The 15,796-nt window shown below is 43.5% G+C and overlaps 1 protein-coding gene across 3 annotated transcripts in view; it reads left to right on the top strand.

Annotated features, from left to right (window-relative positions):
* Positions 1-15,796, top strand: part of Ccdc186 (coiled-coil domain containing 186) — a 46,013-nt gene that overhangs the window by 7,155 nt on the left and 23,062 nt on the right. For all 3 annotated transcript variants that reach the window (XM_055629972.1, XM_055629973.1, XM_055629971.1), the window contains exons 2-12: positions 1,262-1,944; positions 4,556-4,682; positions 5,670-5,798; positions 6,756-6,968; positions 7,803-7,922; positions 10,335-10,439; positions 11,055-11,153; positions 11,359-11,445; positions 12,144-12,286; positions 13,340-13,595; positions 14,788-14,977. In XM_055629972.1, the coding sequence (XP_055485947.1) occupies positions 1,268-1,944; positions 4,556-4,682; positions 5,670-5,798; positions 6,756-6,968; positions 7,803-7,922; positions 10,335-10,439; positions 11,055-11,153; positions 11,359-11,445; positions 12,144-12,286; positions 13,340-13,595; positions 14,788-14,977 (2,146 nt within the window). In that variant the 5' untranslated portion in view covers positions 1,262-1,267. The remainder of the gene's footprint in view (positions 1-1,261; positions 1,945-4,555; positions 4,683-5,669; positions 5,799-6,755; positions 6,969-7,802; positions 7,923-10,334; positions 10,440-11,054; positions 11,154-11,358; positions 11,446-12,143; positions 12,287-13,339; positions 13,596-14,787; positions 14,978-15,796) is intronic.

The raw sequence follows: 15,796 nt of genomic DNA, 5'->3' as shown, positions 1-15,796 counted from the left end.
ATCCTCTGACCATCCCCTTTCTCAAAGTGCATGCATTTTTCTGTTAAAATATTTAATCTTTTTACTTATTGGCCATTTGTATACTTCATGTTGGAATTCCTTCTTTAGAGTTGCCCATCTGCCCAGTTGCAGTCTGATTTCATCTTTGGAAACTCCACTTTTTGTATGTATACTGTTTAAATAGCCAAAGGCACAGACAGTTCTTTTCATCAAGACCAGTAGGTTTTTCATTTTGTTTTGTTTCTCGAAATAGGGTGTCCTTTTGCAGCTCTAGCCATCTTGGAACTCTGTAGACCAAGCTGGTCTCGAACTCAGAGATCCACCTGCCTCTGCCTCCCAAGTACTAGGATCAAAGGTGTACACCACCACCACCTGGCTAGTTTACTTTTAATTAAAATTTTATTTTTAGTTATGTGTATATATATGTTTTGATTAGAGGGTATGCATATGAGTCCACTGCCAGAGGAGGCCAAAAGAGGGAGCCAGATCCCCAGAGCCAAAGGTGGTGAGCCGCCCAGCATTGATGCTGGGAACTGATTGTGAGTCCTTTGCAAGAGCAGTGTGTGCTCTTAACTGCTGTGCCATCTCGCCAATTTGGTAGATGATTTTGTACTCTATATTTCAGGTTAAATTTTGAAGTTGACTAATTGTCCATAAAGAAGATAGAGGAGGAACCTTTGTAAATAGTATAAAAATGTATTTTCACGTAGTCAAAATAACAGTGTTGCTTTTGCTAGACAGCAGATATAGGGTCTGTTGGTTTCCACTGAGGAAAACGCTTAGAAATCAGCAGTGGAATTCCCCGGATCCCTGCCCATGTCACTTCCCAGCTGGCTCTCTGAGGGAAGTAGTGACTTGTTTTTAGGTGAATTTTCGTCATCACTCATATGCACTGTTGTGTCACCTTACTCGGAGGTTGCTCGGCAGTGTTGTCATTGCTGTCCTTTTGCCTGTTTCCTTGAAGGTCTTCAGGGGCTTCTGCCTGCAAAACGGAAGGGACATACTTCTTGACTGATCTTCCAGCTGTGCATGCCCCCTTACTGTGCAGCTGCAGCCCGGAACAAGTGAGGCCGGCACCCCAAGAAGGAGAGGTGCTGAGAGTGCAGTGTCCCTGCGCTGTGTCTGCTCTGGGTTGGCTGGTCTCTTCTTTCTCTAGGGAAGGGCCTTGTCAGAGAGATTGTGCGCGGTACACTTTGTGGCCGTGTCATAGAGGTGTGTAAAGGACCTTAGTTTAACTTTGTCAATTTATTGGATTTCTTAGATGTAAATGAAGAGCAGGAGCATATTTGAAGAAATGCAGAGTGAATTGGTGCCTGTCAGCATGTCAGAGACAGAGTGCATAGCTGCCATTACTTCCAACGCAACTACTGGGGAAACATCTGAGTTAAAGGGTGACTCATGCATCTCGGTTCCTGGTGACAAAAGCCCCGGATTAGAAGCAGAATCGGAACTATTGTCATCGAACTCTGATAGAATTTTGTATCAAACTAATGAACACAGTAGTCAGATTGAAGTCCGGGAAAGTCATATTCCAGACTGTGGCGGTGGTGAGAATTCTTGTGCTAAAACGGATACACGCCCAGAAAATTCTGAACAAGTAGATGACTTTCCTGGAAAACAAGTGTCAAAACACAGTGAACCAGGACAGACGGTGACACAGATACTAGCAGAGCTGAGGTCGTCTGCATTCTCAGAAGCTGGTCCTCCACAGGCGACCTCCACAAGCCTCTACGACACAGACTGCACCAGGACACTCCTTGCAGAGATGAAGACTGCTTCGGCGTCAGATGATTTGTTGGGGGAAATAGAATCTGAGCTCTTATCTGGAGAGCTTGCTGAGGAGCACCACGTCCCGAATGGCGTGAGCAAAGGACAGCATGCTTTGGCCCTCTTTGAGAAGTGTGTGCATGGCAAGTACCTGCAGCAGGAGCTCACCATTAAGAAGTAAGTGTGCTGCTATGGGAGAGGCAGCTCCTGTAAGGAGAGGAGCCTCTGTCTACCTTCTGTTTCAGGGTGCAGCCATGCACACAGCTGGCCGGTGCCTGTCTATGTCCTGAATGGCTGAGCCGCACACGTGTGCTGCCCGCTTAAGGGATAACTACAGTAAACAGTGTAAGTCCATTAGGGACCAAGAACTTCTAGAATGCAATCCAGGTTTTTAGTGTTGAAACAAGGTACGTCAAAATAAATTCAGAAGGAAATTACAAGTCATGAAATGTTAAGTTTGAAAGCTTACAATTTAGAGAACAGAAGAATTAGTTAATTGAGCACATTCTGCTTGTAGACAGACGTTTATTTGAATAGTGTTTTGAAGATAGCTTGATTTCCTTCAGCCTGTTTCTAATAGCATTTTATTATTCTGTATTTTTATTGTGGATTTTTATAGTAAAGTGATACATAAGTTTGGGCATAATGTTATAAGCTGTTAAGAAAGAAAAAGAAAAATCCTTCAGTAAACTACAAACAGATTTCTTTTAAACTATGCAACTTCACTTTTTTTCCCTCAAATTAATGAAGTGTGTGAATAAAAAAAGGAGGCCACATGCCAGAAGAGGATCACAGGGGAATGCACACCACAGTCCAGAGTGTTGCTTGAAATGGGCAGGCTTTTCCTTGCTTCTGCTCATTATGTTTCCATGTTATTCTGTTAGGTCAACCAGATTTCCCCAAACTAACTCACCCTTTAGTGGTTTTTCCCAGTGAACTTTATTCTGCTAGTATTCCTTTTCTATTCTTTGTTGGGAATCAGATGCCTTTGAAACTCCAGTGCCCTCTTAAGAACACCTCTGCCCACTTGGACCCCAGTTGGAGTACGGCTGGCTTGTGAACAGGCTCTGCTCTCAAGTCTGAGCTGGTTGTACTTCCACTGCTTTTACTTAGGCTGAGGGCACCTTCTTCATTCCCCTGTCATCTGCACCCACTGTGATCTTTTCTGTCCCCAAGATTATTTCTGATACCCTTTCCTGCTTTCCTGAGATGTTGAATCTTAACAGTTTATAGAACACATACATACTTCAATAATGTGTACATTATTAAATGTTATGATAGTAAGTGTATATTTAATAATCTCACATGCTAGTAATTATGTGACTTGCACACATCTTAACTCATGGAATCTGCATAGATACGTAGTACGTACTACTGTCACCCGAGGTATGTGAGGTCCCTGAGGCAGACTAAGAAATATGCTCAGGGTCAGATGTGATGATCTACAGAGCTGAGCTTTGTGAGTTTGGCTTCAGAAGTTTTATCAGTTGTTACTGGAAGTCATGAGGAGCAAGCACAAGCAAGCTCTTTGTCCACCTCCACCAGGCAGAGCAGCGGCCGGTGGCGGAGTAAGGAGGAGGCCGTCAGCTGAGTCAGACTGCATCCTGTGCAGGAGGCAGTACTTCCTCCTCCCTTACTCTCGTGAACAGTAAGGTATCATAGAAGTGTCAGATATTGTTGTGAGCTGCATTTGGCTCTGGGTTTACTTACAATATGTTTAATTCTAAACAAATCACTTATTGGTTTAGACAAGCAACTAGATGTTTTTCTTTTATACCTCCATTTAATTTACTATGAAGAAAACCACTGTGTTTGAGTTCTTTTTATTGAAAATTTCATAAATGCATCCTTTCCCAAATGTGAGTGTTTGTCCATTCCCATTTGCTGAGAGTTTTTGTTTTTGTTTTTGTTTTTTTACTGGCAAAATTGTACATATTGTCATTATGAATGACTCTGCAGTCAAGCTGGTTTACTTATCTACCCTCTCACATAGCTGTTTGTGTGGTGTGATCCTTAAGATACACTCCCTTTTCCCCTCATCCTCCTCTGGGTCTGTCTCTTGCTGTATACCCTCTCTCCCTTCCTTCCCTTTCCTTCATTCTTTCCTCATCTCTTCTTTCTTCCCCTTCCTTTTTTTTCATCCTCTTCTGTTCTGTGCTAGAGGACCTTAAAAATGATGGGTATGCACTCTGCCATGCGTCAACCTGTTGTACATTAAATTCTCCAGCACTTGTCTAATCTGTACCCTCCCTTTGGCCCCTGGAAAGTGCCACTCCACGCTTTTGTTCTGGTGTCAGTAGTAAGATTCAGTGACCCAACTTTAATTCTTAAGAGTTGTCTGGTGGAATGTGTACATGACAACCAAGAATAACAGATAACAAGGAAATAACAAATCCAGGCAGCAGGTATGGCCCACTGGTAAGGAACTTGCCTTATAGGGCTAATTGACCAGATAATTTTTTTTTTTAATATCTGACACATGAATCAACAAAGTCAGTATTTAGGCTTGCTAACAGAACTAGCTGCTCTTACCTTTCTTATCTTCCTGCCTTTTCTTCTGTCGACAAGATTAGAAATAGTTTATCCTTATACACACCATCACTTGAATGTAAGGACATGTTCTGAGAAAGTGTTGTTAGGTGTGGGGTTTTGTTCTTTTATGGGTATGGTATTTCATTAAAAAGGATTACTTGAGAGTATTAACTTAAATAATCAGGTGTCTACAGATAGATAATATTTCATGTCTCCTTTCCCTTTTGCTTTATTTCTATTGCCCTTTTATATTTAGATTAATTAAAGAAAATAAGAATCATCAGGAACTCATCTTAAATATTTGTTCAGAAAAAGACAATTTAAGAGAAGAACTGAAAAAAAGAACAGAAACAGAGAAGCAGCATATGAACACAATCAAACAGGTAAAAAAATAAATAAATAAATAAAAGTCTTCAAGACCATACTTAAATTTTTAAACTCCTGGAAAAAAAAAAGCCATCTAATAACTTAAAGTATTTCAAATGTAGGAAACAACTTCATATTTAATTTATGAGAGTGAATCTGAATTATTTTATATAAATGATATGTATAACTGTTCTAAATATGACATCTAAAAATAACAAATAACAAATAATTTTCTGCCCAAATAATGAAAAGGCTTGATTTAACTTTCTACCAGTTAAAGGAAGAAGTGGTTGATGCAGTATCCCCTAGATGTTTCTGCATGGCTTTGGGACATTTTCTCCCTTGTGATTTTAGCTTCATTCCCGGTGTTTTGTGAGTTCTGCTGTGAAGGCAAGCTAACTGATGAACTGGTGTCCCTGCTGGTCCTTCTCTTTCCTTCTTTTGAATGGGTGTGTTTACCGCATGGATGGACAGGAAGTGCTTAGGTTGGTAGCAAAGCCACAGCTGCTCTTGATTTTGTGAGCTACTTTTCCTCCTGTGGACAAGGGTGAGTATCCTGTCACTAGGTACAGAACTCAGCGCTGCTGTGTTGTGAGAAATGCCTCTTGGGTCTTCGTTATGTAGGCATCAGAAGGCGCACCTCAGCCAGCAGTGCTATAAGTCAGTAGGCGCAGTGCTGGGGTGCACCTACAGTCCACTTAAAGAGCTGTCCAGTGAAAACAGTGCCACACAGCCGTGTAACACAGTAACAAATGAAACTGACTTGTCCTCTACTGTGTTCTGATGTGTGTTCACTTTATGTATTGGAAGCAGACTGTTAGGTGTTGTACAGAGGACTTAGTTGTGATATTTGTGTGTTCTGGGTCCCCACACATAGGCTAAAGCCTGGGAGGGCCCTGAGAGCTGCAGGTTCTGTCTTCCGTGTGCACTGTAGGGAGTAGTTGAGGATTGTTGGGCTGCCTGCTGCAGCGACCAATATAACCTGGAAATCTTCCGTTCCACAGTTAGAATCAAGAATAGAGGAGCTGAATAAAGAAGTGAAAGCATCCAGAGAGCAGCTCTCAGCACAGGATGTCACAGCGAAGAATACCATCCAGCAGATCCACAAAGAGGTGGCCCAGCGTATGGAGCAGGTACTACCCATCACTACTAAGCTGATAATTAGTGCTTGTCGTTTATTACGATCCTGGTGTTTATAGAAGAAGCCTTTAGAGGAAGCTGGGCTCGGAAGGATGACTCAGGTGTGAGGAGTGCTTGCTTGGCTCTTCCAGAAATCCAGAGTGTGCTCTCCAGCAGCCACCCACAGGACTCCCAACCCCCTGCCACTCCAGCGCTAGGGCTCTGATGCCCTCTTGTGGCCTCCAAGGGCATTGACATGCGTATGCTCAGATAGACACGCATATACACATAAATATAAAAAATAAATCTTAAATAATGCTAAGGTAATGCATAAGTGCACCTTAATTGTGAGAAATTAATAAGGTAAGGAATATCTGAGTCATCTCTTTACCTGTGTCTCTAGTCCTTTTATATATCTTTCCTTCTTCCATAGCTGACATTTTGTTATGTCACAAGTACATGTCCTAATGACACATGCATGTGTATACATGTTTTTACTAACTCCTTTGTGTTGCTACAGTGAAATACTCCAGTCTTGATACTCTATTAGGAAAAAAGAACTGTATTTATGTTACAGTTCTAGAGGCCCAAAGGCAGGACAGCCCAGGGAGAGTGCTTGTGTTAGGTGACTGGCGGTGACCTGGAAGCCAGGCTGCATTCTCCCTAGGCTCCTGCCTTCTGTCCTGGTGGCGGGCCCACTGCAAGTGTGAGGGGAAGGGATTTGTAAGTGGATCATGATGTTTTCTTCCTGGGGATCAGAATGATGCAGAAAACTGGCAAGAAAGCATGTGTGCAGAAGAAGTGAGATGTGTGTGAGTAGAAACCACAGCAACCAAAGTAAAGAGAGTAGGAAAGGGCTGGGAGCACAAGCACAAAATTCATGCTCAGGCCGCGGGGAATAGTCTTCATTTGTATATGTTTTCACTTGAAAATATTTTTTTATTAATGCTAGGTAACGTTTTCTTTCAAAGGCCAATAAGAAATGTGAAGAGGCCCGCCAGGAAAAGGAAGCCATGGTAATGAAGTATGTGAGAGGTGAGAAGGAATCTCTAGACCTTCGAAAGGAAAAAGAAACACTTGAAAGAAAACTTAGAGATGTAAATAAGGAATTGGAGAAAAACACTAACAAAATTAAGCAGCTTTCTCAAGAGAAAGGGCGACTGCAGCAGCTCTATGAATCGAAGGTATAACTTGTGCCTAATTTGAAGGTCGTGCCTCTGCTTTTCCTTAGTCACAATGCTGTAGGACAAAAGTGCTTTTTATTAGCTCATTCACGTGTGTGTTTTAGATGTCTCATTCTCTGCTGCTAGAAAGGTTTGCTGGAGAAAGGCAAAGTGTTGACCTGTGTCATTAATCTCTTTAAAAATTTTTTCTGTTTAGAATCTATTGGAAAAATTAGTTTGTCTCAAAAAATTATGTTTTGCTAAGATGTGTACATATTAGTGTCAGCTGTGAATAGCTTTAGACTCAAAATTTGGCCAGGGTCTTTTTATTTTTATTTAATACATTTTCCCTGTAACATGAGGGACTGTAGGCTGCATGCGGCCGAGCAGCATCTCCACGGCTGAGCGTATCCAGGGCTGGCCAGAGTCCTAGCGCAGCACTTAGCTCACTGGAGAATAGAACGGATACTTTTTCTTACTGAAAAGCATAGTTATTCTGGAACTGTCCTAGAAGATCGACTAACTGAAGCGGGACTTGTTCAGAGATCTTGCTAGTATCTTAGTTTGGAAATGCTCTCTGTCCTCAGAGGTTCTGGCAGAACCAGTTCAATTACCTTCCTGCCAGTCAGTTAGAAATTTGTGTATGTGTCTTACGCCGTACCATGGGCTGGTCTGGGATTTCAGTACCCTCGGGCCTCATTGGATTGAGAGTGACACTACTCTTAACATGTGACCCTTCAGTCAGTTTGTGACCTGTGGGCCATCGCGTGCCTGCCTGTGAATACTGAGTTACTGTACCAGGGGAGCTAAGAGATGCACAGTGGATTGTGGAAGTGACCTAATGTCCTTTTTTAGGAAGGTGAAACGACCAGACTCATCAGAGAAATAGACAAACTGAAGGAGGAGATCAGCTCTCACGTCATTAAAGTAAAGTGGGCACAGAACAAGCTGAAAGTGGAAATGGACGCGCACAAGGTGAGTGCGGCGTGCAGTGGGCTACAGTGACTGTTAAGAACATGTTCTGGGGGCCAGTGAGGCCTGGGGCTCTCCTTAGCGGCTCCTGCGGACAGTTTACGCAAGAAAGACTTTTCTGCTGTGGCACCATCCAAGTTTGCTGTTATTTAATCATTGTTTTCATAATTTGGGAGAAGAAAAAATATTTAATGTATGTTATTGGAATTAAAATAAATTTTTAAACTGTTAAGATTCTCATTATTAAAAATACATGTTAATATTTAAATATAATTTAATACAAGTAGCTTATCTGTTTTTATAAATATTCTTTTGCTGCAGTGCTAGCAAAAAATTTGCATGTGCACGAACACGCAAGTGCTAGACATTAATAACCAGTGTTCTCACACATGCTAGGCTGATTCCCCTGTAATTACTTGCTGAACTACTTGCTGAAAATACCATTTTATTTAAAAATTAATAAAATATAACTGTAAAGTTTAGAGCTGGAGCAATGGCTCAGCCACTAAAGGCTAGGCTCACAACCCAAAACTGTAAAGTCTGATAAGTGATGGTGTAATTTAAACACAGACAGATCCCTGAGTGAGGCGAAGCAGTGTATAACACCTCCAGGCTCTGCTGGGGCACTGGGAGAGGACTACCCCATGCCCAGCAGTCAGTCCTTCTGGGTTGAGGGTATAGCGCTCAAAGTATGCAGGAGAGGAGGGCAGAGCCCCAGAAGGGCAAGAGGAGTCGGGCCAACAACCCTTGGAGCCTACACGGGGCTAGGAAGTGTTACTGTCAGCACAGCCAGAGTGCAGAGACTCACTAAGTGACCTCAGCAAAATACTGCTTTTAGTTGTGGGCCCGTCTTGACACTTAAGGAGCAAGCTTATTTCAAGTCAATTATGCACTAAAATGACTTAAGTGTTTGAATTATGAACTAAAATATTTAAATAATTATAAAAATTTTGCCTAAAAGCATACATTTCCCCATGTTTGGCATCTAATGAAAAATTACCAGCATGCAAAGAAGCAGAAAAATGCAGTCTGTAGACCAAAGAAATCAGTCAGTACTAACAGACCCAAAATGACTCACAGTATAGAATGGTAGACAAGGATGTTAACAGAGAAGTTGTAAGTGTGCTTTGGATCTCTAAGGAGATAAACCAAAGCTTTACTTGGAGAAGAGGAGATGTGGATGGTATTTAAAATTAATGTAGATATAACGTTCAAGATGAGAACACATTCTAATTATGTTAGAGTTAACAGAAGATAAAATACTGCAGACAGCAAGCTCAGATGACAGCCCAGGCGGAAAAGGGCAAGAAACCCAAGGGCAAAGCCTTGTCAGTTCAAAACCCAGAAAGCCAGGGAGCTGAGCAGCTGAAGCCTAAGCTAAAGCCAGAGCTTGAGCTAAAAGCCCCGCTTCTTCTCCACGCTGTCTTACATACATCTCGTGTTCTGCCTCATGATTTTGTATTATGGCAGGAAAGGCAGGGCTGGCAGTTTGACAGGCTTGGCCATATCGCACCTCAGAAAGGAAGCTGTGGGAGAGGCCACTGAAGTACAGGAAGCCGCCAAGGAGTAATGAAGATAGACAAAAGGAGTATGCGTGTTTTCAGTGGGGATGGGGACAGAGGGAATTTGAGGGGTCAAGGCAGGGTGGTCAGGACCAGAGTAGGTGAGTAAAGAGTAAGAATCAGAAAAAAAGCAACTGGATTTGATGGAGTTAACTCCTAAAAATCTTATACAAAGAGTCGCCACTTTAGTAGAGAAGCTAGAAACAGGCTGTCTTTAGTGTATCCTGCCATCAAAAGGGAGCTTTAAGTGGGTGTCACAGCTACAAGCAAAGGGTTTCTCCAGTGTGCAGAGAATCATTGAACAGTTGCTTTTCTTATCACCTTAGTCATTTTGGAGAACTGGTGAAAACTGTCAATTTTAACTTGACGTTCATCCGTTTCACTCTGCCAGAAAGAAACAGTACTGTTAGGCTCTGGCTTAGTGCCCATCTACTGCTACAGCAGTGTCACAGTTAGTGCCCTGTTGCTGTAAAGAGCACTGTGACCACAGCCACTCTTAAAATGGGAAGCATTGAATTGGGCGCCAAATCAGGTTCCATCCGTTATCAGCGTGGCGGGAAGCATGGCGGAGTGCAGGCATACATGGTACTGAGAATCTATCTGGATCCTTAGGCAACGGGAAGAAAGGAGGGAGCTTCTGAGACCTCAGAGCCCACCTTATGTGACATGCTTCCTCCCACAAGGGCATACCAACTCCAGTGAGGCCACACCTCCAATAATGCTGCTCCCCCAATAATGCCACTCCCCATGAGTTTACGGACCGTTTTCATTGAAATCACCACAAACAGGCATGTCTGTGTTCTATTCTTCATATCACCATGCTAATTTTGTCTCTGTCACTTTGTCACTGCAGGAAACCAAAGATAAACTCAAAGAAACAACTACGAAATTAACACAGGCAAAGGAAGAAGCTGATCAGATCCGGCAAAACTGTCAGGATATGATAAAAACGTATCAGGTGTGTTTCCTTTTTGAGCTAGACTAATCATCAGAACTCTGTTTTCATAATCTGCCAAAATTGAAGTGTGCATGGATTTCTTAGGACCATTAAGGTAAAGGGCAAGTTAGCTCCTATGTTGAGGTACCTACAGTTCAAGGTTGGGAAGATGGTCTGGTGGGGAAAATGCTTGCCGCGCAAGCATGAGGGCCTGAGCACCGGCATAAGAAGCTGGCTGTGGCAGCAGCTTCTGTAACCTCGGCTCTGTGGGTTGGAGAGAGGTGGGGAAGTGCATCTGTGGAGCTCACTGGCAGCCAGTCTAGCCAGATCAGTCAGTGTGAAGTTGTGTGGTCTCCTGTGTCAAAGTACAGTGGAGAGTGATTGAGGAAGAGGCCTGCTGTCACCTTGGCCTCCATGGGCACACAGGCAAGCAAGCGTGCACACATACACAAACCACAGTCTCCAAAACAAAACAAAACAAAAACCCTCTTTTGCATTACGCTGCACACCAGAGCGCACGGTTGCTACCCCTGCAAGGTTTACGTTGAAATGCATTCTCCAGTCGTAGTGGCACAGTTTATTGCAGGTACTAAACATGAGTTTTCAAAGTGTAAGCGCTTTTTATTTTTCCATTAGGAATCTGAAGAAATTAAGTCAAATGAGCTTGATGCAAAGCTCCGAGTCACAAAAGGGGAACTTGAAAAACAGATGCAAGAGAAGTCTGACCAGCTGGAGGTGAGGCTAGCTGTCCTGTGCTGCATAGTGAATTCGTGGTCAGTGGATTGTGTCCTGTAGGCATAGTAAACGTGTGATCGGCCAGTTGTGTAATGCAGAAAGAAGACTGGAATACTCACTACTGTCTACACCTGAGGCCTTTTAGAAGAAGCAGGCAAAAATCTGTCCGTGCTTATGTGTCTCAGGATTTGTGTCTCTTCCTCAGATGCATCATGCCAAAATAAAGGAACTGGAAGATCTCAAGAGGACGTTTAAGGAGGGCATGGATGAGCTTCGGACACTGAGAACAAAGGTAGGCAGTCCCTGAGTCCTGACTCTTAAGGCAGACACTCTTAAGTCCCAGTGTACTGTGATGTTTAAAGTTAGAGAAGGAATACTTCGATTTTTCAAAACAAAAGAACTCAGGGAAAGAGCAACGTTTTTCTTAGCAGTGGAGTGGACTCTTGCTGAGCTGCAGTGCATGTTAGGCACAGGAAGTGCTTGCCATGTGTCCCTGTTTGGCGGCACGCTCGCAGGACTGTACTGATGTATGGGCTTTGGTGCTAAGGACAGCAAAGCAGTTGGCAGAGTGGCTGGACCTCACAGTGGTGTAAGCGTAAAAAACTCTTTAAGACTGAAAATACTATGTCTGGTGGGTTTCATAGTTAAGTGGATAGCATTTGAATTTCTGACAATGTTAGTGACTCCCGAATGTACAGTCTTGGTTGTCAGTATTCATCTGCTGTCCCCACATGCCGCTTGTTCATTTAGAAGGAGGCTTTGGGCAGGCACCTTGCATTGAGACCTATTACTCAGAGTCTGTGATGCCCGCCACGTTCTCTATCCACTTCTCTCTGCAAGAGGGAAGTTGTACTTGGTGAGGTGAGGATTTAGAAATTAGAAAGTCAGTGAGGCAAAGCAGCATTACCTCAGGGTACTGATGTGCCTGTCCTGCCTGTCGTTCCTAAGAGCATGAGGTCTGTGTTGTGGCTTGACTGTCATATTTCATAGGCCAAGTGTCTAGAAGATGAGCGCTTGAGAACTGAAGATGAATTATCAAAGTACAGGGAGATTATCAACCGTCAGAAAACTGAAATTCAGAACTTACTGGACAAAGTGAAAGTCGCAGATCAGATACAAGAGCAGCTCCAAAGGTATGAAATGAGCAGCCGCTTTTAAAAGCTGCCTCAGGATTGTGTCTCTGAGCACAGCTACCAAACACAGATTGCACCAAACACAGATCACTCTATACAGTTCTCTAGTTGACAGTTCTTCAGTTTGTGTCTTTTAACTTTTTGTACTGTCCTTGAGCTCTTGCCATGCTTCTAAAAGTCAAATCAGAGTTTATAAACACTGACAGGAACCATTCAGAGATGGGATGGATTTAGTTTGTCTGTTCTTTAGCTTCACAGTTGTCACTCTTCTGAAAGGGGAACTTGAATCTGCACCTCCATCTTTAACTTTGGACGGGTGTGGCTTGAGGTCAGAAGATGACATCTCTGAGGCAGTTATTTACACTTGCTTCATGATGTCATCTAGCTGAGCCTGGATTCAGATTCAGTTCATATTGTCTGTGCTGCCCATGTCCAGGCAGCCGAGTGCTGCTAAAGAAATGCCTCTCACCCTCAGTCACCACCATGGTAGCATGGGCTACCATGATCCGCTATGTCTTGTCTCCCGCCGCCTGTCTCCTAGTGTCGCTCTGCTAATGTTGACTGGTAACAGGAGGAAGAGGAGCTGTTGGCAGCTCTTCCTTCAGCTTCTTGCTCTCAGTCCTCTGAGCCACTAGCTGTCACAGCATTCTTTCCTGTCACTGTACTAGAAATGTTCTTCCTCTGAATTATTCTTTCCACCTCTGCTGTGGGTCCAGTGCCCTTTTTCCTCCATCTTTTGTCTCTGTACGGACTTTCCTTCATACATCTATAAGTGTTAAGAATGTATGTGTATGGATGTTTGCCTGCTCGTATATGTGTGCATAATATGTGTGCCTGCTGCCATTGGAGGCCAGAGAGAGAGAGAGAGAGAGAGAGAGCTGGAACTGCAGTTACAGACGGCTGTGACATAGGAGGCCATCATGAAGGTTTGAATGGATGGACAATTACAAGTTCTTTTCTAGGGCAATCTATGAAATGAAAATCCCCACACCATTAATTGAATGCTTTTTAATAGCTTATGCAATTTTCTTAAATATGAACTCTGTTTTTTAGTGGTAAGCAAGAAATTGAACGTTTGAAGGAAGAAATGGAAAGCCTGAATTCTCTGGTTACTGACCTGCAGAAGGACATTGAAGGCAGCAGGAGAAGGGAGTCCGAGCTGCTGCTGTTCACAGAGAAGCTCACCAGCAAGAATGCACAGCTGCAGTCCGAGTCCAGCTCTCTGCAGTCACAGGTGCACAGCCTCTCTTTCAGCGAGAGCCAGCTGCAGAGCCAGTGCGGGCACCTGGCACAGACTAATGCCGACCTGGTGAGTATGTCCACACCTCACAGCAGCAGTGCCCAGGCCGGCAGCGGGGCCAGACCCCGTCCTCTGGAGGAGCAGCCAGTGCTCCTAACTGCCGAGTCGTCGAGCCCCACATGTACTTCTTAGAACAGCGCAGCAGGAAGTACAGATTGAATCTCTAGTAATATCAGAGAGTAAGTGATAATTAACCTTATGTACTTTTAGTGACATCTCATTTTTTTAAGTTTTGTTTTTCTGTTTACTGAATGTAATTCATACAATAAAATTTTTCTAAAATGATAAAGAATATTACACTTTTGAAAATAAGGAAACCATGATTTCTGTCATTCCTAAATGGAGTCACCATTTTTTGTTTTGTTTTGTATTTTTGAGACAGTTTTTTTCTTTGTAGCCCTGGCTATCCTGGGCTGGCTTTGTAGACCAGGGTGGCCTACAGAGATCTGCCTGCTTCTGCCTCCCAGAGTGCTGGGATTACAGTGGTGCGCCACCATGCCTAGCTTGGAGTCACCATTTTTAAAGGTCTTTCCTTCCTTTTCTCCTTCCTTCATTTTCTTTTGCTTCCTTCCTTTCTTCTTTTCTCTCTCTCTTTTTCTTACTCCCTCCCTCCCTTCTTTCCTCCCTTACCTCCCTTCTTTCCTCCCTTACCTCCCTCCTTCCCTCCCTTCCTCCCTCTCTCCTCCTTTCCTCCCTTCTTCCCTTCTTCCCTCCCTCCCTCCCTTCCTTCTTCCCTCCTTCCTTCCTGCCTCTTGGTACTTTAAAATGGTTTAATATTCCTGCATAATAAAAGTACCCTTTAGTTGCTCATAAAAATATTCTGAGCCAGTGGGGCAAGTGTGCATGGTGGTACAAGCCTTTAATCCAGTGCTCTGAAGGCATATAGGCAGATAGAGCTCTGAGTTCAAGCACAGCCTGGTTTACATAGTCCTTAGGCCAACCGGGAATACAGTGAGGCCTTGTTTTTCAAGTTCCAGAAATTCAGAGACTTAGATTGCAGCTGTGTCCCGCACAGAGCATCCCCCATTGATGTTGTCTGACTTCCTCGCCTCGGGGTGAAGATGGGGAGGAGCTCCACAGAGCCTGCTAAGGACAGTCACAGAAGACTCTCTTCTGCTGACACTTTACGATGTCAAGCTGAGCGATCATGGGAGTTTTTAAACACTGAGTGCTTTCTATCTTTATCATATTTACTGTTCAGGAAAGCAGATTGCTCAAAGAGGAAGAGCTGCGGAAAGAGGAGGTCCAGACCCTGCAGGCTGAGCTCTCTGCTGTCCAGACAGAAGTTAAAGCCTTGCGTACCCAAGTGGAAGAGCTGAAAGACGAGTTGGTGACGCAGAGGCGCAAGCACGCCTCTAATGTCAAGGATCTTAGCAAGCAGCTTCAGCAAGGTACTCCTGTCTGTGTTAGCCTCCAGAACTTGTCTGCTAGAGCTCTGGTGCAGGAGGTGCACTCTCTATGCTCCCACACACTCTGTGTGCTTGGTTGGCTTTTCTCTCCGCTCACCTCACACACCTAGTCTTCTGCCTCCCCCCCTTCAGGGGTAAGAATAAAGGGGTGTGCCACTGCCCAGCCTATGTGTTCTTTTTCACAGTGTTACTATCCATGGATTAAATTACTGAGATTGATAAACTTGCAGTTCTGTGAGTCTGTTTTCCATGCTAAAGGCTGTTTATTCATAAAGCCACAGAATGTGAAAATCCAGAAGATGCCTTTCGCCAATCAGGAGAATCTAAACCTTTTTACTTTACATTCTGCTACCTGTAGAAGTTGTGTGTTTTTTTTTCTCAAATTCATGTATTTTTTTTATATTTAAAATATAAATTATTTTGTGTTTTAGAAAAACATGAGAAAGATCTGCCTTTAAATTAGAATCTAAAAAGCATTTTAACGTTTACCTCTGTATGTACCTGTGAGTGAGTGATTTCTGAACTCATGTAATGGTCATTGCATCTTGGGAAACATCTCGGAAGTACTGTGAATACCAGGCAACTAGCTGACACAGCCATTAATACCTGGAATTAGAATCAGATTTCTCCTGTTTAAAGTTTGGTATAAATCTGTATGCTAATGTATGCCTGTAGTCCCAGCAGGAGGGCCAAGGTCATCTTCAGCTGTATAGTGGGGTAAAGGCTGGTTACATATGACCAGATGTAGGAGGTAGGAACAGGCGGGTCCCTGAGTTCCAGCTCAGCCTGCTCTATGTCGTG

The sequence above is a fragment of the Psammomys obesus genome, unplaced genomic scaffold (genome assembly GCF_907164565.1).
Source record: "Psammomys obesus unplaced genomic scaffold, mPsaObe1.curated_primary_1811, whole genome shotgun sequence".
Taxonomy (NCBI): Eukaryota; Metazoa; Chordata; class Mammalia; order Rodentia; family Muridae; genus Psammomys; species Psammomys obesus.
The sequence above is the reverse complement of the archived record's forward strand: the minus strand, read 5'-3'. Positions and strand labels throughout refer to the sequence as shown.